At 42.7% G+C, this 27,058-nt stretch overlaps 1 protein-coding gene across 2 annotated transcripts; it reads right to left on the bottom strand.

Annotated features, from left to right (window-relative positions):
• On the bottom strand, positions 1-24,673 carry TDRP (testis development related protein). Of its 2 annotated transcripts, XM_080586022.1 has the most exons (4): positions 23,932-24,667; positions 12,692-12,751; positions 6,132-6,235; positions 1-3,174 (listed from the first exon to the last, which is right to left on the bottom strand). In XM_080586022.1, exons 1-4 carry the CDS (start codon positions 24,049-24,051, stop codon positions 2,829-2,831), a joined length of 630 nt encoding a protein of 209 aa, XP_080442148.1. In that variant the 5' UTR covers positions 24,052-24,667; the 3' UTR covers positions 1-2,828. The 2 variants fall into 2 exon arrangements, with proteins under 2 accessions (XP_080442148.1, XP_080442149.1); XM_080586023.1 differs by lacking the exon at positions 12,692-12,751 and having other exon boundaries at positions 23,932-24,673.
• Between the last annotated feature and the right edge of the window lie 2,385 nt (positions 24,674-27,058).

The raw sequence follows: 27,058 nt of genomic DNA, 5'->3' as shown, positions 1-27,058 counted from the left end.
GTTCAAACTAAATCTTTATTCATATGGAAAATACTATTTTTCTTTTTGCAAATGATGCTAATAAATAAAAATACTCAGAAAACTTTGCTGAGAGTTAAGTGACTCGTTACAGCCACACAAAGCTTTTAATTCCCGTTAAAACCACGCCAACAATCATGCAGATTGGCTACGAGAAAGCAATATAAACTATATTTTATTTTGTGCAATCTTATTATACAATCTTAATGCTATCTTCTTCTAAACCATTTCACATAGATTGAAATGCAATTTCAAAACAAATAGTAAGGGACATATTCTACACTTATTCCACATATGGAGCCGTGTATAGTTTAAGCCCATAAATGTATAATGTAGTTAAGCATTTAAAGAAGGTAAAAGAAAAGGGGACCCCATTCTGAAAATTCAGACTAGTTTATAACATAAGAGAAGAAAAGCTCACGCCAGTGAGTTCTCAAGACAAATACATTATCAAAGCATAACAATAAATTATATTAAATTTAATAATGTCCATCCTTAGAACGATTATTTCTGAGGAAGTATCACTTAAAAAGCACACCAAAACTTCCATCGCTAAGAGTCATACCTTAAGTTTACATATCTCAATTTCCCACTTAGATGCAATTTTGTTTTATACTAGACTTCAGCTTTGTGAGCATGTACTTTGTCATAAGTTTCAAAACAAACTGAAAAAATTTGCAGCTAAGCTGTGCATCAAACACATCATCAAGGTGAGAAACAGGCACTTGACAGTATAATGTGCAAGGCAAACCTTTACTGGTCACAGTAGAAACAGTTTCTTCAGGAGGGAAATTAAAAGTTCTCAGCCCACCTTTGAGAGCAAAATATCGAGGGCTGCCAGCAGATCTTTTTCTGTTCTTTTATGTCAGCACCAACATCCAAACTAAATACTAGCTCATGCCTTACTGGGTATTCCGTAAACTATAAAATGCAGCATACTTTACCCAAGAATCCTAATTCTTTCCTATAATTAACCTCAGCATATGTACTTGCCAAAGGCAAATATGAAGTTTACTCACAGACTAAATGATGCAGTATAAATGCTAACCCTTTCTCCTCTGTTAGTTTTTTTTTTTTTAATATATAATGCCAATTTTATAAATACATTTACAAGATCCTGTTTTGTAGCGAAAACACCAAAGTTTTTCTATACAAAATTAAGGACTATATCTTTTAACATCCTATTAAACAGAAAACAAACAAACAAACGAAAAGCCATTTTGCTTGTTTCCCTCCAGGCACATCTCAACAGGAATTTCCAAAGAATAGCTATGCAGGAGCCATAAGCCAGAAAACTACACATGAATTGGAGGAGAGAGGAGAAAGAGCGCTAAGAAAAGAATAACGTGGCAGTAACAGAAATGAGGTACAAGCTTAGAAGAAAATTGCATGCATCCCTTTTCATAAGCTTCTTGCAAAAATACATTTGCAGGATTTCCATTAAACATAAAGGTATGTGTTTCCTTCTCAAAATGCTGATTTTCTCTCCAATGGTAACTTGGTCTTCCTATTGTACTGGCCGTACTGCTAGGCAGTCAACAAGTTTTCAGTTCAGTTACACCAGATTAACAATCCGGAGAGAAAAGGCTTACTGTTTGTGTTTGCTGTGGGACTTTTGGTTTTATTTTCTTCCATGAATGCTAAAGTAGCGTTTCTATCAGTCATATAAATAAAACGGAAACCAACTTTGGATCTGACATTGGCTGCACTAATAATGAGTGAGAATATGCTAGAAAGAGGCACTTTTAGTATTCTATATACACGTCAAATCCCAAGGTCAACACTTCGCCCCCTTTTACCAAAACCGAAAGCATCAGTAGCTAATAAGACAGAGCTTTATAACAAAAACGCTTCACAAGTTGTGTGCATGCACATACCTGTAATGGCTCAGTTATCCCAAAATGTCAGGGTACAGTTCAGTCACTGCTTATGGTGGGAGGGATGGGGAAAGGGCAACAGCCAGTAGGAAACGAAAAAAGCTACTGTAAAAATGAACACGTTTGCCCTTCCATAAGAAGCAATTCATCCCTAGATTCAGGACTACAGATACTGAATACCGAGATCTTGTCTACCCACTACTGCTTTCCAAATTTTCAATATTTTTTTATTTTTGGTATGACATGCATCTTAAAAACTGGTAAGATTTGTCAAACAACATTCACTATAAAAAAAACTCTGGAAGACCCATTTGACCTGACTACTGGTGAAGTTCCTGTAATGGAAGGAATTACCTTAGAGTAGTATTTTCCCATTTCTTACACGGTACAGCACAGTGTGACAGTTGAGCATCTTGTGTGCACAAGCTGAAGCATATGCTGAGGCTGAAGATTTGGAAAACAGTCCACCAAGTATAAGCATTCTTCCTGCAAGCTACAGATCAGTATTCTTATTTAAAAAGGGACAGCATCAAAACTAACATTTTGAGTGACCCTCAAATACCAGGAAAAATCAGGACCTCGAGCTAGTGGAAGTTCCTACATAAGGCAGTCAAATTTACAACCAGTGTATACATTCACTAAGGAATTACTTCTTTTTTTTTTTGGTAAAACCCACAATCCAACGTACTGCAGTCTGAATGTGAAATATAGGCACAAAATAGATTCTCTACTTTTTTCAGTGTGGAAAACATTGCTATTTAACAATGTAATAAGAAAATTTACTATTAGGCGAGCAAAAATTTGTAACAATCTGAATAAAACAAAGTACTGTATAAAGGTGCAATATTGAGCAGATTTGATTTTGGTTTAAACATACAAGTAAATCATGGAACCTTTCTCTTCTTATCTATAAAGTAATTCACATTACCGGTATCATTCTAGTTCTTCCCAGTTGTCAGTAAGGTTACCTTTGCTCTGACGTCTAATACTAACCAGCTTTCCAGCTGATTTGATACTCCACCTGGAACTGTTTCCTGAACTGGCCAGGTTTGTGTATTTTGTGGAGCCTTTGGTTTCATCTTCCCAGCCTGACCAGGCTGTATAGTCACTTAAAGTAGTTGCTGCGTCACTGGCAGAGTCAGCAGCAGTAATCTGTGGTGGTTCCCATCCCTCAATCTCATCTGGTTTCCTAGATTGGACATTCTGCTTTATCACCAAACTGTCCCAAAAACCTGTCTTCTTTTCTGACTTCATCTCTTCCTTTAACTTTAGGTTTGTTCTAGAAAATAATAATGATGAGGTGATTAATTTCTTCATTTAACAATGCATTCAACAGTTATTTATAACATTCAATTAATGTTTTATAGTAATAAATGCTAAAATATTGTTTAACCAAAAAGAAGCATCTTGAATTTTATCCAAAGCTAGCTCTGCATGTTCACTAAAGTAGTCAGCCACCACTCTATGACAGCGCATCCATAACTGCTGTCTTCAGGAAAAACACCTTCCTATACACGTAAGGCTAAGCCCAGCAGAGTCTGGCAGTGATAAATCAGAACTAGGCTGAGTACGACCATTTCCTATTATAATAAACCTCACCTACCCCATAATGAATTACCTTTGGAACTGCCTTTGGAAATGTATGAAGTATTTTAGTATGCATTAGAACTATTTAGGACTTCAGCCAAAACAAAGCAAGCACCAAAACCAGAAGTACGATAGAAGCGCTATGTAAATATTCTGTCAACCACCAGCTTTGAATACTAACTCACTGTTTTCCTCTATTTCATATACCTGTTACAACCTTTCCAGTTATACCTTATGTCCTAAAATATTTGATTTACAGTATTAGGACTTAAAGAAAAAAAAATTCCTGGTATCTATAAAGTTATGCACAGTACTTTGAAAAGAAATCCCCAAATTCCCCTCCCCAAAATAAGAAAAAACAACCTTTGTGTGGTTGTTTCCCAACATAACAATTCATACTGTTTCCCAATCCACACTAATTTCTCTCCCAGAGACATTTGAAAGGGTGTTCATTCATGATAATGTTTCTTATCTCATTAAGAACTTTCAACCTGAGTTATTTCATATTTGCAGTGAGGAGCATTTAAAGTACAAAATGTCAAATATTTATGCATACGTTTATGTACCAGGTTATGTATGTAACCAACAACAGAACACAAAAGGCTGAAACACACAACCTTCAGGGTTCAACAAGCTAAACAACAAATTGAAAGAATTATCTACGATTAGCATACAAATTCTTTAGCCTCAAATAAAACAACCACTGAAATTTTATGAATATTTCTATTAAAAGAGCTTTTTCCAATTAACAAAAGCATAACATAACGATTTCGATACTATCATATTTAAGTAGAAGCAATACCTTTAAAATACCTTTAAAATGAGTTCTTCAGTGAATTTAGCATTTTCAGAATTCTTATATTGCTAAAACCAGTCACAGACTCCAACCACTCTTCTTACATTTTGTGGCTAGAGCACTTGAAAAGTTGCATTTTTCTTTAAAAATAAACTAAACATCAGGGCATATGGTTATAAACTTAAAATACAGCCAATTTTCATAGGAATACTAAAAATCTCTTTCCACATTTATGGGAAGTCGGTTTTCATAATGCATCTGCTTTCTTCACTGGGTTATTTCATTCTTATCCTCAGCATAAATTGCAAAGGATCCTTAAAGGAATTTAGCATCTTAACACCCATAAAATTGTACAGGGAGCTTTTGGGTAATTTAATCAAACAGGCTCAAAAGGAAATGCATGTATTTGTATTCTAAATGTTTTTATATCTACATGCATGTATCTACATATATACACAAACATACTGAAGTACACGTATTTCGATGTAAAATGGAAACAAAACATACTACGGCAAAGCTTTTATTTTGCTGGAACACCTGCACTGCTGGGTAGCATGTTTCTTCCTGTTTGTAACCAAGGTAATTAGGTAGGTGGGTAAAGCCGACATGTGCTGGCTGTAACAGCGAAATAGTCGATCCTGGGAAGAGGTCTGCCTCGTCAGGAACGTGCCCTAGCCACAGCAGCAGCAGCACTGCCAAGCGAACACTTCAGCTTGTGGTGGTTTTAGGGTGCTAGGCAGCTGAACACCACAACCGCTCTCTCACTCCCCCTCCTTAGAAGAGGAGGGGAAGAAGTAAAGGAAAGAACAAGTCATGGGTTGAAATAAGGATAATTTAATTAAAGGGAAAAAAAAAATATTACGGAAAGATTATTATTAATTAAACAATTTAACTAAAGAGAAAAAAGGGAAAGAGGAAAAGGGAGGGGAAAAAAAAACACAAAAAACAAGTAAAGGCTATGTGGAAGTGCAGAGGAAAGAAATTACTCTCTGCTTCCCACAAATGAGCGATGCTTGACCACGTTGTTGAAGCAGGGCCTCAACGCACGTAGCCGGTGTTCGGGAGGAGGACAGACGTTTTCACAACGAGAGCCCACCCCTCCTCTCTTCCTTCTTTTTCCACCTTTTATTGCTGAGTGTGACACCATATGGTATGGAATATCCCTTTGGTTGGTTTAGGTCAGCTGCCCTGGTGATGTTTCTTTTCTCACATCTTTGCCCACCCCTAGGGGGGTTAGAGAGAGTCCCGATGCTGTGCCAGCACCGCTCAGCAGCAGACACAACGCTGGTGTGATACCACTGCTGTTTTAGCTACGAGTGCAGAGCACAGCACTGTATGGGCTGCTGCAGGGAAAGTTAACATCCCAGCCCGACCCAGCACACAGCTCCAACAGGGAAGGTTTGCAGAACCTGGTACAGCTATACCACTTAACCTCTTCAGGTGCAGACATGACTTCAAAGAGGAAGCAAAGCATTCAAAAAAAAGGAATTCCTAAGTTCAACTGTAATTAATACTTAAGAGGAAAGGGAAACGTGGATGACCCTTTTACTCATAAACCTTTACTGTTCTACAGTAAAAAAAAAAAAAAAAAAGATGGATTACACAGCTAAATTCCCTCTTCTTTCTGACATACCTAAAAAGGTTAACAACAATATCCATCCTTTCCTAGTATAGCACGCACGTTAAACTTGCAATGAATAATTTTGAAATGCACATAAACCTTTCTCCATGATTTAAGTTTCAGGAGTCAAACACTACTGATTTTCAGCCTCTACCTTCACTGCTTTGCAGAGCTATTTTCTGTTCCAGTTTGTGTATTTTTTAGAGCAGACAGAACAATCAATTTAACTCACCCTTTGGATTTTGGCGACTTGCATCCTGCTAGCAATTGCTGTTCATCATCTTTATTGAACATAGACGTCACTTCCTTCCAGCCCCGGAAACTCGCGCCTTGAACCTATGCAGGGAAGCAGACACATCCATCAGTGTGTGTTACAGACTTCAGGCAGAGAGCGGGACTGCTTGGGTGGCAGAGAGGCAGCACCAGTCCTCCCTCTCTTGTGCTGTGCAGCTGGGAGCATGGAAGCTCTCTCATTTTGCACAAGAGTAGTTGGGTGTCTGCGGAAAGAGCCGTAGACACTTCCTACCTCTGTGTCTATCAGTAAATACGTACACAGCACTGTGATATTCCTTCAACATCTACCAATTTACAACTTCATGGTTCCTACAGTGGATCCACTAAACCTTTAAGACGTACTTCCACCACTTATTTATTTGTGATTTCCAAAGAAAACACTGCCAGAATAATCCATATAACAGCATCAATGTCCAAGCAGAACATATTTTGCTAATACGTGGTACCACAGAGTCTGGAGTGAAAACATATTTTTGGAGTACCCCTCCTTGGAGATCTTCAAAAGCCACCTGGGCATGGCCCTGGGCACCCTGCTCTGGGTGGCCCTGCTTGAGCAGGGGTTGGACCAGATGCCTCCAGAGGTCCTGCCAACCTCAGCCATTCTGTGATTCTCTAAAAACTCACTGTGCAAAGCCTAGCGGACATAAAATGGACTATGCTGAAAGAACCCCGAGATGTGCAACAGTAAAACTGCCTACCACATTTAAGCCTCCTGTTCTAGATCTGCCCCCACTGGTGCTGGCACTCGGAAGCATCTTTCCACTCAACTGAAGAGGAGTGTACAGCTCACTCCCGGTAGTCTTCCCAGTGGTACCATACTACAGAATGCAAACCTAAGCAAAGGCAGGGGTGAAATACTTATCTCCTAGTATAAGAAGCCTTCTTCTAGCTGCTAAACTACTGAAGACCGTGATCTTTCTTTTTGACCATGACTGTCATGCAACTGTCACCTACTAAAAAAAAAATCTGCAAAACAGCCTGCTGCAATCCTTACAGCTGGAATAGTTCCTACTGTACCTGCTGGTAGGTACAACTCAGGAAAGAGATCTTGAAGCCACCATTTGCTGAAATCATTAGTTTGACATGCAGCAGCTTCAACAGCTTTGCAAAGTTATGCAAAATATGAAAATACACCACAGATATAGCCTTAAAGTATCAAACCACTTGTAGAAGTTCTTTTATTTTTATGATGTAACTGTCTACACAAAACTCAAAAGTAGTACTCCTACAATTTTCAGTCTCTAAACATAGCTGACTAGCTCATATTCTCAAACTTTAGAAGTACTTTTTCCATGAGTCAGTGGACACGTGTCCACTGCTCTGAAGTTCACAGGATCACAGAGTCCTTAAGGCTGATCTCTGGAGATCGTCCATCCAACTACACTGCTCAAAGCAGGGTCAGCTTGAGCTGGTTGCCCAGGATTTCAAACATCTCCACAGGTGGAGACATCACAACCTCTGGGCAGCCTGTTACAGAGCTTGACCGCACTCAGGGTGAGAGCCTATTTTGTTTAAATGGAATTTCTTCCATTTTAATTTGTGCTCACTGCCTCTTGCACATTCACTGGACACCACTGAGAAGAGTCTGGTTCCATAATCTTCACACTCTTCCTGCTGCAGAAGGTACCTGCAGAAACCTCTCTTGTTGCCCTTTCTTTCCCTCATCAGATGTAACTTTAAGCAGGCTTTGGCATTCCTAACCCCATCCCTGCATGCTCAGACAATGTCTTTATTTCACCCCCAACACTTGAACCTTCTGCCAGGTCCTGAACACTTCCTTTTTATGCTTCTTTTCAGGAGCATCCCGTTCATCCACACAGGCCTTCTGTCTGTCACCTTTGCTTCTTTCCCTGGTTGACAGGATAGACTACTCTTGAGCTTGGAGGAGGTGATCTTTGAAAATCTAAGCTGACTGACAACATTAGAATAGCACTGAGTGTACAGTCAAAACTCCAAGTAAAAATTTATAAACAAAACAAGTAGACAAGTGAAAGGTCCGTAAGAGACTGCAGAGAAAACAGAGCACAACTAAGGACTACAATGCTAACACCAGATGTTAAAAAGTCTAAGCCTTTAGAGGACCAGGTTGGATGCTGCAGCCTAGCATTTTTCAAAAATGCCAATGAGAAACTTCTCAAGATGTCATTTCAGTATTATATGAAGCATGATTACAGACTGGTCTCATGCTTATTTGACTATGAGAGCACGGAGTACCCCAATCAGAACAGCCACTAATAAGCTTTCTCCCTTATCTTCCATTTTAGGTTGTGAAAATCTGCAGCACAATACCCTGTGCAATCACCTAAAAGGATCAGTAGAAGTGAAATACAGATGTAAATTAAACCATCAATTGGCAGACTACTGCAAAACCATCATTATCTTCTGTCCAAATAGGCATCTACAGGTCTCAAGCCCAGAGCACAGATTCTTCCCCTTCAGCAGAGTAAGTTCCAGCTTATGAAGTACTTTCTTTACCATGAAAAAGCTGCCATTTAATTAGTGTGTCTTTTGAAACTGGAGTACAAGTAGTCACTTCTAGAACATCGTGTAAAGGATGCAGTCTGTCTATCCCTGGTCCAACTGTCTGCTGTTTCTCCCCCTCACTCCCATTCCCTCCGCTTTGCTGACGCTTCAGTATCACTGCCCATCTGTCAGACTCCTGGAGAGAAGTTTCACAAGATGGCAGATCTGGTCTACCAGACACTGCTGCTGGAAAGGGTAGACCCAGTCCATTACCTGCTCACATTTGTACTGCCTTCCTTATGCCATGGTTTGGTACTGTGGGAACCAGTTCGACTCACCAAGCCAGCAGAAACCCAGGTCATTCAGCTTTTGCATTCTTCTGGGTTAATGGTAAGAATCAGCTCATTAAAAGATGTCGGATCACCAGCGAACATGGAGATTAGGGGCAACAGAAATTTCTTTTTGTAGCAGCAACTACTCTATCAATTCAAGCACCCTTTGAAAATTGCGGTCATCTTTCTTCCACACAGCCTTGTACGTACAGCGTGGCTTCCCCAGACTCACCCCCGTCGGTTCATTCTACTGACTCAACCCTTACAGTAAGGTTTTCCTGCTTTGCTGCCCCTATTGACACAAGCGAATCAAATATGTATAAACAAATGTCTACCTACAAACTTAATATATCAAGTACATCAGAAAGGGATAGGTCTCTTAAGATGGAAGTCTCCTGTAAACTTGAGAGACATTACTACAAATTAATGACTTTAAGTATACCACTTTTAACCATGCCAACAAATTCAGAAGATTGACACAACTCTCAGCCTCCCATACGAGGTAGACAGGCAATGAGTATTACATGAACAATCAAAGAATCCACTGGGAAACAGCAAAGCACCACTAAGATGACTTTTCAGTTAATTTTCCTGTCAAAAGCACATAATTCATAATTAAAGCTCCGCTAGATGGCAAGAAGGTTCATGAAAAATTAAGCTAAAAGGTGACAAATATGGAATACTAATAGTTGGTCATTCAGAGAAGTTGAAGAGTCCTAAAAGCAAACTGAAAAAGTATGTTTCAAAAAATGTATCTTTACATACAGATGAACACATACTGAAGAAGACAACTGTAAATTTAACTGAAAGCAGCTAAATGTACAAGAACACGCTGCTGAGGAGTGGGGGGAGAAGTGTAGAATTCAATCAAGTCAAAGAACAGTAGGAAGGATCCGGGATATTCTGTTAGAGGTGTATGATAAATGGTTAACATTTCATAGCAAGTGATTAGAGTATGTTTGAATATGACTCTAAAATGGTAGTGCTTTATGAAAGGGTACTAGCACTTGCAGTTCTGGTTAGACTTCTTGGTTTCTTGACTGCTGACCAACAAGGCACAGAAGTCACTCTCCGTGGGCTACAACAAGCCGCATGTCAAGAGCCTTAGCAACCAAAAAGAGCAATTTTGAGCTCTGTATACCTGCAGTGAGAATCAGCATGTTCAATGCCATTGTGTAGTTAAGCAGCTAATCCCTAAAAAGTCTCTGCTCAGCATGTACGAAATGAGATTTCCAGAAATTTATATTTTGGCCAAGTTTTAGCAGACCTTCACAAATATTTTCACACAGGATTGACAACTGGTGCAAAATCCTTCAGCAAAGTAGAGACACTCCACAAAATACTTGCAGATTTTTTTTATTTTTTTTTATGTAAACAAGAAGAATGGATTTTTCTCCCAACCTTGACTGAGAAGAAACAACTGTTTGTTCTGCAGCTTCCCTCCCTCCTCCCCCTGGCAAAATGAGGCGAAAATTAAAAGCCAGAGCTGGAATTTTCCATATAAGTACTTTACAGTTCAATAAAGTTACAACTAAGTGTTTTATAATAAAAAATGTCAATCAATAATAAAAAATGTCAATCAGCTTTAATTAAAGAAGTGTTGTTCCCACATTATAGGAAGCCTATTCATAACATGCAAGAATTCAAATAACAAAGAATTCAAAATGGAAAAAAACACCCCCCACCCCTCAAAATTTGTCTCCCAGACATCAAAGCAATTAGAGAGGGAAAATTTCTCAACTCTGCTGGAGTACAGGCCAACAATTACTCTCTTCTGGGGTGCACAAGTTGAAAGGCTGGAATTTGGCCCCACTGGATTTCCCAGCATCTCCAGTTCTGTTATTAGCGATTGAATTTGTTTCTCAAGAACACAATTTGCCTCTTTTCAACAGCTGTCCTAATAACAATGGTAAGCGATGCCCCCATGCTTGTAACTCCAGACCTCAGCACTTAGGTTGGCCCCAAGATGAGCTTAGCCAAGGCCCAAGGGGCAGCAGCGACGTGGACACGGGTTCCAGCTTCAGCATTTCCCAGCACACCACCTGAGGGTTCACAGCTCCTCAGATGAGAGGCCACGAGGCTTTCTAACTAGCTATGCCCACCCTTCAGGTGAGCTGTGAAGAGGGAAGGAGACAACTTTAGTGTTAGAGACAGCGTGTGCTTGCTACCAGGCAGGCAGCTTCCTGCACGAGCAAAACCAAGGCCATTTTGCAACCCACATCTCCATCCACGAGGACCAGCTCCCACTTGCGCACCTTCAAACCTAGGTCAGAGGCTTTTCTCTGGGAATGGGAACTGGTCTAAAAGTCAGGCTTTAAGATCCCATAAAGGTTATCTCCCAAAGGGGCAGACATACCAAGCTCGCTTCTCTTTTCCTCAAGAGCTTCATTGTTCTTCACTGTGCTGTTTCAACATGGAGACTGCTTTATTCATGAAACACACATACTGAAAAGGCCACACATATAATTCACCAGCCTTTTATTAACATATTAAAGATTTCAGAAGTTGTGGGACACCACTGTACCGACAGCTTCTAAGAAGACAGAACAACCAAATGAAATACAGAAGTGCTTTCAGAAACAACAATAAAGAAACAGAAGATGTGAAGGATAAGGAGCTTTTTTTGTGAATACATTTTTAAGACAAGGGGATTTTGCTTTACAACAGAAAAACACTGCAGCTCAGTGGTTTGCCTGAGGACTTTTTTTTTTTTTTTTGGAAATCAAAACACACTCTTAGCAAGACTTCCTGAATAACTAAGAAATGGACAAAAAAGTTCCAAGAAAAATTAGATTAATGTTAAGATTCTTCTCCTTAACATACATCATCACCTATAATAAAATAAACAGTAGTTTATGTTTCCATAAAAAAGACTAAATTTTTTTTTCTAAAAAGCAGAAAAAGATATAGTACAATTACACTTCCATTTTCAGTGAAAAATCATGCTGCATCTGAAGTAGAACAAGAAAGAAGTAACAGAGGCAGATGTTCACTTTATACATATTAATGTGAAGTCTTCTGTTACTCTAATGAAACTATTTTTAAATGCTTTTCTCTATACCTATGGAATTTCAAAACAAGCTCTAGCATATCATAACAACTTCCAGTTCTTTCATCTTCTACCAATGTATTTTAAGAACATAAAAAAAAAGTCTTGGACACACATCAAGGGAAAAAAATAAAATAAAAAATTAACTCAAATGCCTACTTTTCTGAAAGAGATAGAAGATAAAGTCTTTAATCTCTTGTGGTCAGAGAGACAGTTCATTTACAAGTATAACTGAATACATACCAAAATTTCACCTACTACTTGTGTTTTCAACACCTGTTACAGCTAATATTTAGTACTTCCTTAGATTTCACTTTAGTTATTCCCGTGGATTCTTATTTTCGCTTTGCTTTTTAATATATGTGACAGAACAAAAATGGTTAAGGTACTTTTTTTTTTCTTTCCCTAATAACAAAAGGAAATAAAGCAGCTTTCTAATTAACTACTATATTGCTATTATCACTTGAATGAAAAATCCACAACAGGATGAGGAAGGATCAAACATAATTATAAAATCATCAATAAAGTACATAAATATCCCCCTTAATTCAAGATGTACACGATAAACAGGTGAGTTCCTAACACACACAGAGTGAACTATGTATGACATAAAGCATGTTACACTTCCAAAAAGTATTACAGGTATTTATTTACCTTTGTTGCAAGTTGTGATACTGAAGACGGAACTTCATCATGAAGAAACTGGTCTTTATTCTCAAAAAAAAAAAGAAAAGGGGGGGGAAAAAAGATAAAAAAAAGAAAGGCCCACAGTTAGTTTCAGCTGGACAATCAGCAGTAACATATTTTATAGTATTCGTGAATGCTTTTATTCTATTCAACCCATTGTAATAGAAAATTGACAAAATATGATTGCAATGCAGAACAAAGCAAAGACCACTACTAACATACAAAACGTTATCAAACCTCCATCTAGAATGATGAAAAATGCTGTACCAGAAGTAAAAACGCAGAATCAAACCCCTACAAAACCAAAGAAAAATAAAAATAAAATGCCCAAAGGAGAGCTCAAATATACCCTCATACAATAATGATTTCCACACAATTAACATTTAAAATTTTAATTTGAATCTTACATTACGAGTTGTGTCTATATATTTTGGATCTACATTCAGCTATGAACACTGTCATAGGTGGTGGTCTATGCAGTGCCTATAGGCTGGAGTGGGGCATGTTCTAAGACATTTCACATTAAAAAGCATTACATTTCCTTAACTAACAGGCAAACCTTTGCCCACATTCCTTTCTCCTCAATTTTTAACTCAAGATTTCTGAACAAAACCAGAGTACTGAAGATGGCACTGAAGGCAATTCAATTAGGCAACGCTTCTGTCCATTTCTGAATTGCATTGGTATCTCAGCACACTGAAGCCATCATACTATCAACAGCTTCCTCAAGACAGGACAAGATCAGTACCAGGAATACTTTATGGGCCAAAGAAAGATATGTGGGGCACAGTATACAGGAATTACATGATTTTCAATATTTTCAGTTTGTGTTTTAATGAGAAGTTTTTTTCTACATATATATATATATGCAAATAGTCCCCAAGTACAGAATAAGAACAGCAATCTATAACTTAAATTATTTAACTGCAATTCCAAAGAAAACTGACAAAAATTACAACAGAACAGTTTGTGGAAAGCATCTTTGAAGTGACAGTTCCCCAGAATCCCCTGCAGTTACTTCTGTCCATTTTTTTTCTTACATCAGCCTAATACTGCTTCAAAAACCAAATCTGAGCAACTCCCTTCTTTTCAACTAAGCGAATGCTAAGGAGTTGATATGCTCAGTGTTTTTAAGGTAACTCCGTATAAACAAAAGCACAGACCTCTGCACGCACACATGCCAAGACACACAAAACGCCCAGCTCCATGACCGCGGTCACTTTGCATCTTCAGCATTGGGCAGAGGTGAGGCAGCCTGCAGGAGAAGCAGCAGCTATTTCTTGTCATGCCCAGATCCATCAGCTTCCTCTCTGAGGGACCACTTTCAGATCCCACGTGATTTTTTTTATGATATTAGGCAATAGTTCATATTATCCAAGGGACAAGGATGGCGTCGGGAGCATTTCTAGAAGCAGCACAAAGACTGTCACACTACAGCTCAGCAGTAACTCTACACTGGAAATCACGATCTGCAGACAGATAGCTTGACTTGTTGGGGCAGAACACAAAGTCAGGAACTCCTATAATCATCCAAAATGAGAATATTGCTTCCCGGAGACCTCACCAAGTTATTTAACTTCTGGATTTCAGCCAGCTGTCTTTGACACAGGAAGGTATTATTGTAGACGGGATACCAAACATGACAAAGTTCACATCTGTGCACAACTCTAAAATTAAACTACTTTTTTTTTTTTTTTTTTAATTTAAAAAGCAAATCACTGGGTCATTGGCAATGTTTTAACAGGAAATGCCGCCAAAAAAATGCAAAAGTTTTCTCGGTTCTCCTTAACACTGTCACCTCCCATTCTTTTGGATAAGGTCACAAACACGTCCTTAACGTGACGGTATCTCTGCTCCGGCACAGGGTTAAGAGCTAGAGAATATTTCATCTCATTTGTCCAAATTTTTACCAAAAAGAATAGAAAAGCCTCCATGAAATGGTAAGAGGAAAAATGATTTCAGACATCCAGAGCTGGCAGAGCTGCCAGCTGCAACAAGCACAAACCCCATCTCCAGAACAGACACGTTCGCACCTTCCAGAGGAAGGACACCTCACTTCCACTCGTCCAGCTCTGCCAACACCTTAGGAATGATTTTCAAAACATGACATGAGCATGGAGAAAAGATGGAAGTGTGAAGGTACACAGCCTCCAGCAAGCCAGAGCATGAGGAAACACAAGTGTGAAGCAGCTTCCACAGCAAGCACCTCGTGGGGCTAGGAAGGCACCGTAAAACTGGAACGTCACCTCTGAGAAAAGTTGTAATTCACAATAAACAGTTGAAAATAAAAAAGTAGCAACCTTTTTGTGCAAGTGTGAGAGCTAGGGCTGTGTGTGTCTGTTAATACATCTGTGTGTTACTGCTCGTGGGCACGCAACGCGCCTCTTCTGTGGGCTGAGGCAGGAGCTGACAGCAGCGGCACGCACGCACGGCAGAGCTGTGTGTCGGAGGACAACACCAAGTTAAACGATATGAAAGAGACAAAAAGATATGAAAACCTCAAGAAAACAACTGGCGAGGATCAACTGCCTAAAATACATGTCTCAGGGGCGGAAGACCTATCAAGAGGCCAGGGACCCCTGCAGAAGGTTGGGATCTTTTCAGACCCCTTGCCTAGGGGAAGAGTTGGCCAACTGGTGCGCATCTGACGTCCATCCGTACGTCCCACGTGCTCGCAGTAACTCGCAACTGAAACCAATCGAGTTTCAATCAACCAGCGCCAGTAGGTTTGAATTTAACCATCTCAGAGAGACGTGACTTCTACACGTTTTCTGGAAGACCTCTGGCTAGGGAGAGCAGAGGGAAGCATGGCAAGAAGAAAGCGTGGTGGGAGCACCAGCACGTTGGGAGACAGCCACAGCACATGCTGACTTGTGTGGCTTCATTTAATTTTCCTTTTTTCTTTTTTTTCCCCCCCCTCCCCTAAGGGGAGGACTGAATGTACAGGTATTTGTAAAGAGTGAAGATCAGCTTGCTTTATGGCACTGCATAATGAACACTGACCCTGTGAACATTTACAAGCTACCCCAGCGTGTTTTAGTCTAAGTGGTTTACAATTATGACCATTCATTTTCTACCTTAACTTAAAAGAAAGACGTGGACTACATTATAGCGTGTGGTAATGAAACAGGCAACTTAATGCTAAGGCGAGTGGGAAATGCTGATCAACTTGAACAGCCTTCCAGTTCTGGCACGGGAAGGCTGGTATGCACAGCGTGTTTTCCTAAGGAAACAAGCGCCCTTTTGTTGGACATGCTGCAAACCATAAGGTACTCAAGGGATTAATTCAACTAGCACACAAACCTTTTTGTACAGAGATCAAAATCGTAATCTACTTCCCTCAGCTTCCTTTGTGGTAAAGTAATTAATTAGTCTCTTTAGATCGTTCGCTTTAATAACTCAGTCCGAGATGAGAAACGCTGGACATCGAATAGTTAAGGCAAATAATAGCATCACCTCACCCTGCATGCCCTTCTCTTGCTCTAGCACATGAAAAGGCACATTATCGATTTTCTTTACCCAGTTGTGGAGCCTCCCTACCATACACATACTAGTCGTCAAAGCTGAAGGCACGTAAGGATAAACAAGCCATTATTTTAAAAGTCGGTCTTTTTGGTGCAAATTATTGCCCTCCTACTGACCTGCTACATCCCCACGCCTACCACCACATCTCATCAAGTACCAAGTGTAATTTAAAGGCCAGGTTATCGTGCCCATAAGTGCAAATTAGAGTATGAACCACAAATGTACAGCTTAAGTGGAAAAACAAAACAAAACAAAACGCAAGCACCACCTGAAGAGATACGTGCCGGAGCAGAATTTAACCCAACTCCCAGTATTCCACAACCCCCAAAGCAGTTCAGCAATAGGAGACGGCGAAGAAGCAAAAAACAAAAAATCACCCAGGAGATCACACACCTGAAAGTTAACCTCTGAAGCTGGAAAGATTCCCAAAGCACTGACTACAAACCAAGAGGAGAACAGCTTTGTAGACGTGCCCAGCCAGAGACGGCGGGCTCATGCTGAGAGAAGCGGATCACAGCACCAGATCGCTATCTCAAACTGCAGCTAACAAAAGCACCAGTTTCCTTGGGCTGGGGCACCACTTTGCTGCAACATCAAATGAAACAGAGACTAAAGCAGGTTATTAATGCCAAAGTTGCTCCGCTTATCTAATGTGGGATCTGAATCAAAACCAATGCAAATTGCTCTCCGGCGTAGGTAAGGAGGAAGTTATCAGCAGATAACTGTGGTGTTGGGACGCGTTTTCTCTGCTGTGCATAAACACACCTGGAAAATTCAGTGTGTGGATACCCGCTTTCCACCCAGTAATGAAACTGAAGCAACCGTGATCATGTTTAGACGGACGGAAAAGCAGCTATGCTATTTTCTATGTACTCTTAACACAGCTGAGGGATAAAACTGCACTGTTTTAAAACTGAATCCGATAGAACTGAACCCAAACGCTCACCCAACACCAAACGTGCCCTCCGAGGAAGCGAGGTTTGCAGGCTGGGCAGCTGGAGGATGCACTCCTCGGTCACGCACAGCTTTCTTTCACACAAGGCAGCGTGTTCCCAACTCCCATGCCGAACCGTGCATTTCCTCTGCTCCTTTCTAGCAGAGCAAGTCTAGATTAAGATCGAGACCGCTTCATTAGTGCTGTCCGTATTTCATCTGCTGCTACATCTCACTCTTCCATTTCTGTGTCCCCAAAGCAAGCGAATGAACCAAACCAACCATCTGGGCAGCTGGTGCAAACTGAAAATTAATATCACCAAAGAAAAATCTTAAACCAGGCATTTCTCAAGAACTCCTTGATATTTTAAACTGTTTTATCTCCTCTCTGCAGAACACGTTGGTGCTCCCAACAGCTCACCAAACTTAGAAAAGCTCCCCCATTACAACAGCCACCAGCCTCAACGCCACTGTGGCTGATGGCGACAGTGACTCCCACCCCGCGAGCCTCCTCCACCACTCGGGGGCAAAATGGAAAGTAATTCGTCCACAAAGAAAACATCAAAACTAAGCCTGTTAAAGAAGTATACCTTCAGCTGTTAATTCACTGCTCCTTGTTCCACGCCACTGACTTTAAGAGGTCCGGGTGACTATTTCGGATACGGCAGACATCCCATCCAACGTGTCCTAAGATGCTTTCTTCCCCCTGGTCCCAGCCTGCTGTAATGAACTATTATCCTCCACATTGACTGGGAGATGAAAAACAGATTTCCTATCTTTTCACCTTTTAAATTACTATTAAAACCGCAAGAATCCAAACAAAGATGATGTCTTCTCCTTCAGCATCCACAGCTGTCAAAAGCTTGTTTAGCATTTTCACAAACCGTTTCATTCAACCATTTATTCCTCAGTTATTGCTTTGCATTCCTTCACATTTTAAAACAGAATATCTAGATTATTTCCATATTTTTTCCTGTCAATTGATACAAATGGCAAGAGTTACTGGAGAAGATTGATTTCCAAATGTAAGTATTTACATAAGAATACTTTTGTAGTTGTGCATTTTATCAGCATTACAAAAAGAAATATTAGAGCAGCAGATGCCTGTGCTCGGTGTTTTTACATCAATGCAGGAGGTTATTCCATTAGCTGTTCACATTATCGTGTATCTCCGTAATAAGTCATTATAATACATCTTACTCAGACTTTGCTTCTCATAACAGTTTTGGAAGGATGTCATTAAACACCTTAAAAGTAATTCAAAAAACTGAGCTCATTAAGAATTTACTTTTGCCCCACTTTAAATATTAAAAATGTGCTTCAAGAACTGCAAACAACTGTATTAAGACAGAAATGACGTGAGTGTCAAAGCCGAAATGAAGAAGGTCAGATAATCAATTTGACTCGAATTGCCGCAACGATTTGAATATTCCAATGAAGTTTTCCATTTTAATGATGTTTCTGACTGGAAATTTCTCTGACAGTCATTTTTTTAACAGTTTGTCCATACCAGGATTTCGTATTTGCTGTTTTCTGATCCAGAAAACGGACCAACCGGTGGTAGCTCAAAAGACATTATCTGACATACAATTTTTTTTATTCAGTCACGCATGGCATTTGCAATTAAATTACACATCCCCCCAGAAAAAGCTCTTGCATGAGTAATGGCAGTATTTCCATAGTATAGCTTCTGCAAAACAGGTTGAAGGCTTTATTTTTGGTTATACCGCAAAGACACTGCTTCCCTCTGAGATGCTGCCTTCCTCTCCGCTTGGAGAAATGGAAAATCTCCATCACCTCTGCTGGCAACGCCACAGCCCCGGCCCTGTGCAGCCTGACAAAACACTTCTAGTAAGGCAAGGGAAGAAACTGTAGCCTTGTTTTACTGGTAAAGATTGAAGTGCATCAATTCTTTCTCAGGAAGAACGGTACTTTAGTTTGTTTGTACGTTAATGGCACACGACCCCCGCACCTCCAGGAAAGCATGGCTTTAGCAACCTTGCAAAGCCATGTGAAGATACAGCAAACAGCTTCGGGATGGTGGATCTCCAGAAACAACGTGGAGGAGCAGACCGTGGCCGAAGGGGATAGATAATTCTGCGCCAGGCTCGCAGGGGCGCAGACAGACCGGGTGACGACAAACTGAGGCTGTCACGGCTGGTAAGGCAGAACCGGCACGAGGAAAGATACAGCAAGTGGTAAAAGTGCCAAATGGGCGAGAGGAAGGGGACGCGCTAAGAAAACCCTTGAAAGCACGGCCAGAAATCTGAACGTGAATGTCCTGAGACGAAGGGAGGCCAGCTGAAGAAACTGAAGCAGGAGGATGAGGATGATGGCAGCTTGATGCCGTGAGCGGCAGCATGAGTATCAGCGATGGGACTTACATGAACTGGGGGACAGGGGAAATGCAGCAGAGGTATTAGGGGCTGAAGGGGAAGTAATCACCATCAGGATGGGAAGTGGGGGTCTGTGCAAGAATTTCAGCTGTCTAGACAGAAAGAAAAATAATAGCAATTAAAAAAAAAAAAAGCTGACCTGGACTATACAGAGGAAGCAGCGGTAAAGTATTGGGCACGAATTCTCTTTTGAGCAATGGATGTAAACCACAGACAGCCTTCAGCTTACAGGCTTCGCTGAGAGAAAAGGAGGGACACTGACGTTGCCTGCAGCAGGAGGCCACCAGAAAATGGGTGCCTTGGAGGACTTCTGGCAGCATGAATAGACACGGGGCAGGAGGCGAGAAGCAGCAGCCCTGAGCAGGGTCAGTGGTGTGAGGCTGATGGGAGAAATCAGAAAGTGAGGTACCTCAGAACTGGAAAAAAATAAATAGAAAAGAGAACCCAAAGCCCCACAGGACACTGCCAGCTCCGCAGGGCTCCATGACGGCCATGAGAAAGATGAAGGATCCAGTCAAGAAGCTGCTGAAGGATGAATGCGACCAGGAGGAGGAAAAGCAAGAAAGGCTGGCCAAGGGAGAGCCTTCGCTGCCGGGCCCACATTCTAATGTTCAAGAATGATGACAGAATACAGGTGATGGATGTCAGCCAGGAAAATGTCACCGAAATGTCACAAGAACAACTCTGATGAAAAGAAAAAGCAGGCTAGCATAGAAGAGAACGTATAAAGGAATTAAAAGAGTACTGCAGGCAAAGCCTGAGATGCATTTAAAAGGTTAGGAAGCGAAGGGAAGACATTGGCTGGATTAACATTTACTACTTTTTTAATTAAAAAACAAACACTGCCATCACCACCACCACCACCACCCCTTATTCAGTGCTCTAGCAGACCCCACGAAACGCTGCGCAGCTCCCACCCATTCCTCCGGGGCCCGTCTGAGTTCGCCTCAGCCCGAGATGAAAGCTGGTACTAAAACCGTACGGAGCCTCAAACGCCTTAATTAAAACAGATAACTAAAGATCTGCATACCCAGCTTTGAGACATCCCCCGAGCAAGTCTAAACAAAACTCAGCATCAAACGCGTCTTCGCACATATTCCCTTTGAATATGACCAAAAATACAATCGGAGGAGAGGGGGTCAAGGCTAAGGATCCGAAACATTTCACAGGAAAGGCAACACTGCCAAAAACCACAGGCAGTTTAGCCTGATACCCACCTGCCACCCTCACACACAGATATTTTCTACAGCTGGGCACCATTTTACGTAAGAGTTGCATGGGGTATCGACACATCATTGACATCTCCGAGGGCTGATTAGATTACAGCAGGCTTTAATCAAGGAGAACTCAGCAGGACTGCCAAAACATCGCCTTGCAGAAGTCACAACCAAACATTTTTCCCATTCCAGAAATACAGCTACAGTTCGAAACATAATGAGCATACTCCAAACTGGATGCAAGTTTGGCATGCATCACCGCAAGTTCCAAGCGTATTTTGGGAGAGAAACACAAGAGCCACATTAATTTCATTTTATACACGTGTACTATTTACATGTATTAAGTTGCCTTCTTGCATTAATTGTAACTCTAGCCAATAAAGAACCTTCACCGCATAAACGTAAAATATTTATGCTCGGGAGCATAAATTAAATTTAACTTCTATGATTCAGTCTAAAACTGTTTGATCTAAGAAAAAATATACAATTCACACACTCATGTGCACAAGTACAGTTTCAGAACTCACTTGTCTTTCTTATCTCAGGAAGCAGCTTACTATTTTAAAGAAGCGTTAACAATTCAATACACTTCAATGTATGCAGAAACTCCTGCTGAAAAGTGGCTAAAGGCTGACAGTTCCCTCCCACTGCAATTTTCATCTTCTGAAATTTGTTTTTGTTCTCCCCTGGAACAAAATCAAACCGCTCTGTACTCCAAAAACCCAGAACCATCAAAACTTCTGGTTTTAGATAAATACTAAGCTTTCCTATTTAAGAAAGTGAGCTTACAAACTTCTACAAGTTCAAATGTCTGCTTGAGTAAGCCCAGACCAGCCTTCCATATCTAAATACGATTACTAAAATTTCTGTGCAGCAACAAAGTTTGTTGTTTTTTCAGTTTCTGTAGCCTAAATCTCTGTTGATGTCTGCCACTGCAATGTCCTAATTATGAGGTTGTACAGAGAGAACTCCTTCACTCTTCCTCAGCTTTGAGCAAACAGCATACAGCAGCATAAATCAGTCACAACGTGATGATGACAATTAGTCTTCTGCTTTACCAAATGACAGATCAGAACAGAACCTAGAGGAAATGAAATCAAGCAGTAAACTTCTGCCCAAAATCTAATGCTGGGCCTTCTTAATTCACTAAAAAGCACTCCAGCGAATTATTTAGAGCTTGCCCTAGAGACAGAAAACCGGGGAAGCCCTGGTTGCTTTCCTCCTTGATGAGGAAATCCTTCATTCATAGCTCGGGCAGGCTGTGCCACCACAACTTCAGCAGGGCAGAGGGGGCTGAGAGTTTCTCCTGCAGGGCTACGGCAGCAGACCGTGGCATCACGACTGTCCCCCAGGGCACAGCCCTAAGCAATGCACAGCCCATGGCTGAATCTCCCTGCACTCTGCTGCGTCCCACTCCCTTGTGGGATCTGGGAGCAAAACCAGGTCCTGATGAAATGTCAAAAACTGCAAAGACCCATGAACCAGCTACAAGCTGAGCAAGTACGTTACCTTACTTTCCCCTTGAGACCCAAGCCGTGTTTTAGAAATACTGTACCTACATCCGACCTAGATGTTGCCTTTGGTAGATCAACAAGAATTAAAATGTTAATCAGGTGATCCTGGTTTTCCATATAGTCCAACATGCCTTAAAGTTTATTTAAACTCTACAATAACTACTTAAAAAAAAAAATTTAATTCTGAATTTAAAAATGAAGCAGACTTGACTCAGACAAAACAACTAATAGCTTATGGTCTTCATGACAGCTTCTGGGCTAATCTAGGCTACAGCCTTGCTAACTTTCCTGAATCATTTGTCTTCAAGAATATTTCATTTAGTGCCTGGGAATGATTTATTTTCCACTGCCACCTCCTACACCAAAAAAAGCATCTTTTATTTCAGAGCCATTGGGAGCAGACACTGCTGGGAGGAGGAATGGAGTTTTATGAAAATTGATGAAAACTCAAACCTTTTGGACGAGAAATGATTGCCATTATAGTTTGAGACCTCCTGCTAATGAAGGAGAAGTCCATGCTGGTGAAGACAACAGGACAGGGCAAAATCAAACAAACCCCAAACAAGCCTCTGTTGCTAAAGCTGAGGACAAAATAATGGCAGAATTGTCAGGATGAAAGGCTGAAGAATCACCTGCTGATTTGGGGGAGCTAAGGTCAGCAGCCTCAGAGGGGTTTGGGGGTATTTGTGCGTGCAGAAGAGAAGCAGCGAGTAGTCCAGGGGATTCCCTGGAAGCATTTGGTTGGCTTTGGTGGAGGAGACAAGGAGGCAGGAGGTAAGCAAGCCCAGGAGGGCTGTGGACAGCAAACCAGCAGCTTAGTGAAAGCAGGGGAAGTTTGCAAATATCTGAGGATAGGAACCACGGAAGGAGTGAGGGGAAATGTGCGATGAGAGGCTGCAGGAGACAAATGGGGCCACCTCCAACCCCACAGCCCCCTTCACCCCTTGAAGGGATCTCTGAAATGAGTCTCTGAAATGAAACTCCTCCTGCTACAGGAGATCCTGTTTGTCTACGTGCATTTTCACAGCTGCTGTCAAACAGGCAGCAAGGGACAGGGCTCCTGTGGCCACAGCGCAGGAGAGAGGCCGAGGCTGGGCAGCAGCGGGGCTCACACAGCTGATGGGGGCTTCTGAGGGAGTAACTGCTGGAAATGGGGGAGGCTGCTCCTCACTGGCAGCCAGCACCCCGAAACTCGGGCAGAGGATGGCTGTGCAGGTTCCCTCCAGCTCTCCCAGCAAGGCAGGGCCCAGGGTGGGTTTCCACAGACCCCAGCCCTGGGACGTGCCCGGGGCCAGCCCGGTGCCGACATACAGCCGGTCCTGCCAGAGGGCTGAACCCGCCGGCTTAACGCTGGGTGCTGGCTGGATGCTTCCACGTAAGCTCACGGCCAGCGAAGGGCACCCGGCGGCTCCCACCCGCAGCTACACCCCCAAAAAACGCCGCCCCTGCCCCAAACTTCGCCGCACGCACCTGCAAAGCCGGGACCCGGCCGGGGCGGTGCCAGCCCAGGGCCCGGCGGGGGAAAACTGATTACTCATGTGGCCGGAGGGCCGGGCAGCGCGGGGCTCCGAGACCCCAAACCCGTCCCCGTCCCCGTCCCCGTCCCGGTCCCGGTCCCCTACCTGCGGGGCCGCGAAGGCGGCGGCGGGCGGGGGCGGCGGCGGGGGTCCGCGGGGCCGCGCCTCGTCCTCCTCGGGGGAGTCGTCCAGGAGAACTTTGCTGCTCTTGTTCAGCTTCCACATGGCGGGCGAGGGAGGGGAGGCGGCCGGCCGAGGAGGGGAAGGGGTGAGCCGGGAGGTGGCTCCGGGCCCGGCCGCGCTGTCAGCCCCGGGGCCGGAGGAGGAGCGCTGCCTGCCGGGGCCCGGAGCCCGGAGCCCGCCCCCAGCCCCGGCCTGGCCCCGGCCCCTCCCGGCGGCCGGAGGGAGGGGAGGGGACGGGAGCGCCCCGCCGTGCCCCGCCGTGCCCCGCCGCCCCTCCTCACCTGCCGCCTCTCCCCGCCGCCGCTGCCATGTTGGCGGAGGGAGGATGGCGGACGGCGAAGGAGGGAGCCGAGCGGGGCTCTGCCGTCGCCGCGGTAACCGGGCCCGGACAGCGCCGGGAGAGCGCGGCCGAGGGGGCACGGCCGGCTCCTGGCCCCCCGCACCGGGCCGGAGAGGGACCCGGGGGGGGACGGGGGACGGGAACACGCCGAGGTGGCGGGGCCGGGCCCGGATGCTCCCGTCTTCCTCCCACGGCAGTCACCCTGCACCCACCTGCCCCATCTCACTGCCCCACAGCAGTTACCCTACACCTGCCTACCCCACAGCACTGACCCTGTACCCCTACCTGCCCCATCTCACTACCCCACAGCACTGACCCTACACCTACCTGCCCCATCTTGCTGCCCCACAGCACCAACCCTATACCCCTACCTGCCCCATCTCGCTGCCCTACCGCAGTGACCCTATACCCCTACCTGCCCCATCTCGCTGCCCTACCGCAGTGACCCTATACCCCTACCTGTCCAATCTTGCTGCCTCACCAGTGACCCTACACACCCACCCACCCCACCTCGCTGCCCCACAACTGCTGCTCCCCTCAGAGCAGGCGAGGCTGGTGCACCCGGCCCCAGGCCCAGTAGCTCCCAGTTTGGTGTCCGGATGGCCCAGTGTGGATGTAGCGCCCTAGGCACCAGCTGCTACTTCTGACGGTTCTTGTTTTGTTTTTAAACAGACAAGGTGGCATTACTCTGTAAAAATCCCCGCCCAGGCACTCGTTTTTCCATTATTCCGAACTCCGAGTTAGGGTCAGGCCATTCCTTTTTTTCTGCTTGCTTGATGTTACTCCCAAGTTTTCCAGCGAAAGGCCGTAACCCTCATGCACTCCTCATGCATCACGGAAAGACGTGCAGGTCTTTCCTTGACTGCCTGAGCTTTCTGGGGGCAAAACGGCAGCAATTAGGCAACAGCAGTGCTTCACCTAGCGCATTTTTGGCTGCAATGTGCTCCTACCTGCTCAGCTGGAAAAGGGCTGACCTCAGGTGGAATGCCAGCTCTGCATGCTCGGCGTGCATAAGGGACATTGCTTCAGCTTCATGCCGGTGCTATACAAAGACCCACAAAGTCAAAGTTTGCAAATCAATAAAATAACACTCTCATAGAACTTCCTTATCCTGTACAACTGGCACTGTAACTTCAGAGGCATCATCCTCGATCATTGCAAAAATGAGATCGTAGTACTGATTAAAGATTTCTGTAATGACTGAGGAATGCCATATAGGTAACTCTATTACCTAACCACACAAAAGGCATGTGCTTCCCTTGAACCTGAAGTCACAGAATTTATACCAGCACAGCTCTAGCCCTCCTGCCTGAAAATAAACTTAGCAAAATTATATTTGCATGCAGAAAGCAAACATACCAATGTTGGAAGGATGGGAAAAGCCTTTAGTTTTACAATAGTTTTCTAAAAATCTTTATCTCATTTTCAGTCCCTTCTCTTGCAAGACTAAAAGCTATTAAAAATGAAGCCCAGATTTCCATTTTCCATCTTGCATTAATATTAACCAAATCACAAGAGGGTAGGAGACGAAACACATTCTCAGTTATTAAAGACAGATCAGGCTTAGCATGAGTTTCCTCTAGAAGGCCAGGTCAATTTATAACTAGTTCTTTATCTTCTAACTCCTTGTTTTATAAATTTATAAACAAAAATGTCAAGTAGGCAGGGCTCCGTGTTTCTAATTTACATTGACTCATATTGGGGTAACTTTAAGTAGTGAAGTATTTCCTTTCATTTCAATTCTGTATTTATACTCTTAAAAAAATCGAATAAGTTATCAGTCACCACGTGACCCTAATATTTTAATCCATTGCCTTCCTTATGCTATTTTTCTTACCCTTATCTGAATCATCAGCTCTACCATTAAGCTTAAATCCCACAAATACTTATGGCTGTGCTCAGTTTTGGTCTCATGAAGAAATCCACTCAGCTTTCCCAATACAACTATGCACACAAATAAAATTAACTGCATGCCTTTTGGGGGGTCTTTTTTTAGTTTTCTTAAGGTTTTGTGTTTGTTTGTTTGTGTAATTCTTATGTTTTCTCTTAAGCTTTTGGACATTGGTATGAAATCCTGGCTTTAACTGAGTCACTGAAAATAGGTCCAACTGACTTCAGAGAGCGAGCATCAGTCCAGATTTTCTGTTTCTGTGAGACCCCAAGGCATGGCTGAGCACTAAAATGTTCTTCTAAACAGAATATTTTTTTCTGCTGATTTGTTCTACAGACTTTGTGCTTACAAATTTATTATTTCCTTTGAAAACTAATTACGCACATCTAACCAAATTTTCCAGAGTATGAAGATGACATCCACAGAACTGCCCGAGATGAAAAGGAAAACAAAACACTTAAATATGAAGTTTCTTCCTCTAAGCATCTAGACTGTGATGTTTTTGTAAGTGCTGTGGAGGGGAAGTCTCTGAAATCCTCTTTGAGAATCTTATTGGATGGTATTTAAAATGTTACGAACATCTTTGTAAATATCATTATGAGGAAAAATGGATGATTTTGCCTCTGAGCTCTCATCCCATCTTCCTTAAGGGAAACACACAAACAAAACAGGAAAAAAAATAAGGAGGGACGTAATAGAAAATACAACCTTTGTCTCTGACTCTCATTGAAGACTGAGCTGTTTTGAAAGCAAAGCCAGACAACATGTCTTTAGCAACCACTTCATCACCTGGCAAAACATTTTGCTACCAGAATAGT

This window comes from Anser brachyrhynchus (genome assembly GCF_964034855.1).
Source record: "Anser brachyrhynchus genome assembly, chromosome: 3".
In the NCBI taxonomy this organism is placed as follows: domain Eukaryota; kingdom Metazoa; phylum Chordata; class Aves; order Anseriformes; family Anatidae; genus Anser; species Anser brachyrhynchus.
Note: the sequence above shows the minus strand (reverse complement) of the source record. Positions and strands in the feature narration are given on the sequence as shown.

Bases quoted from the DNA above. Each gene is read 5' to 3' on its own strand.
- TDRP (XM_080586022.1), bottom strand. From the start codon at position 24,051: ATGTGGAAGCTGAACAAGAGCAGCAAAGTTCTCCTGGACGACTCCCCC. The intron at 12,752-23,931 runs GTAGGGGACCGG...TTTTTTTTTGAG, and splicing joins CCGCCTTCGCGGCCCCGCAG to AATAAAGACCAGTTTCTTCA. The intron at 3,175-6,131 runs GTGAGTTAAATT...ATTATTTTCTAG, and splicing joins AAGTCGCCAAAATCCAAAGG to AACAAACCTAAAGTTAAAGG.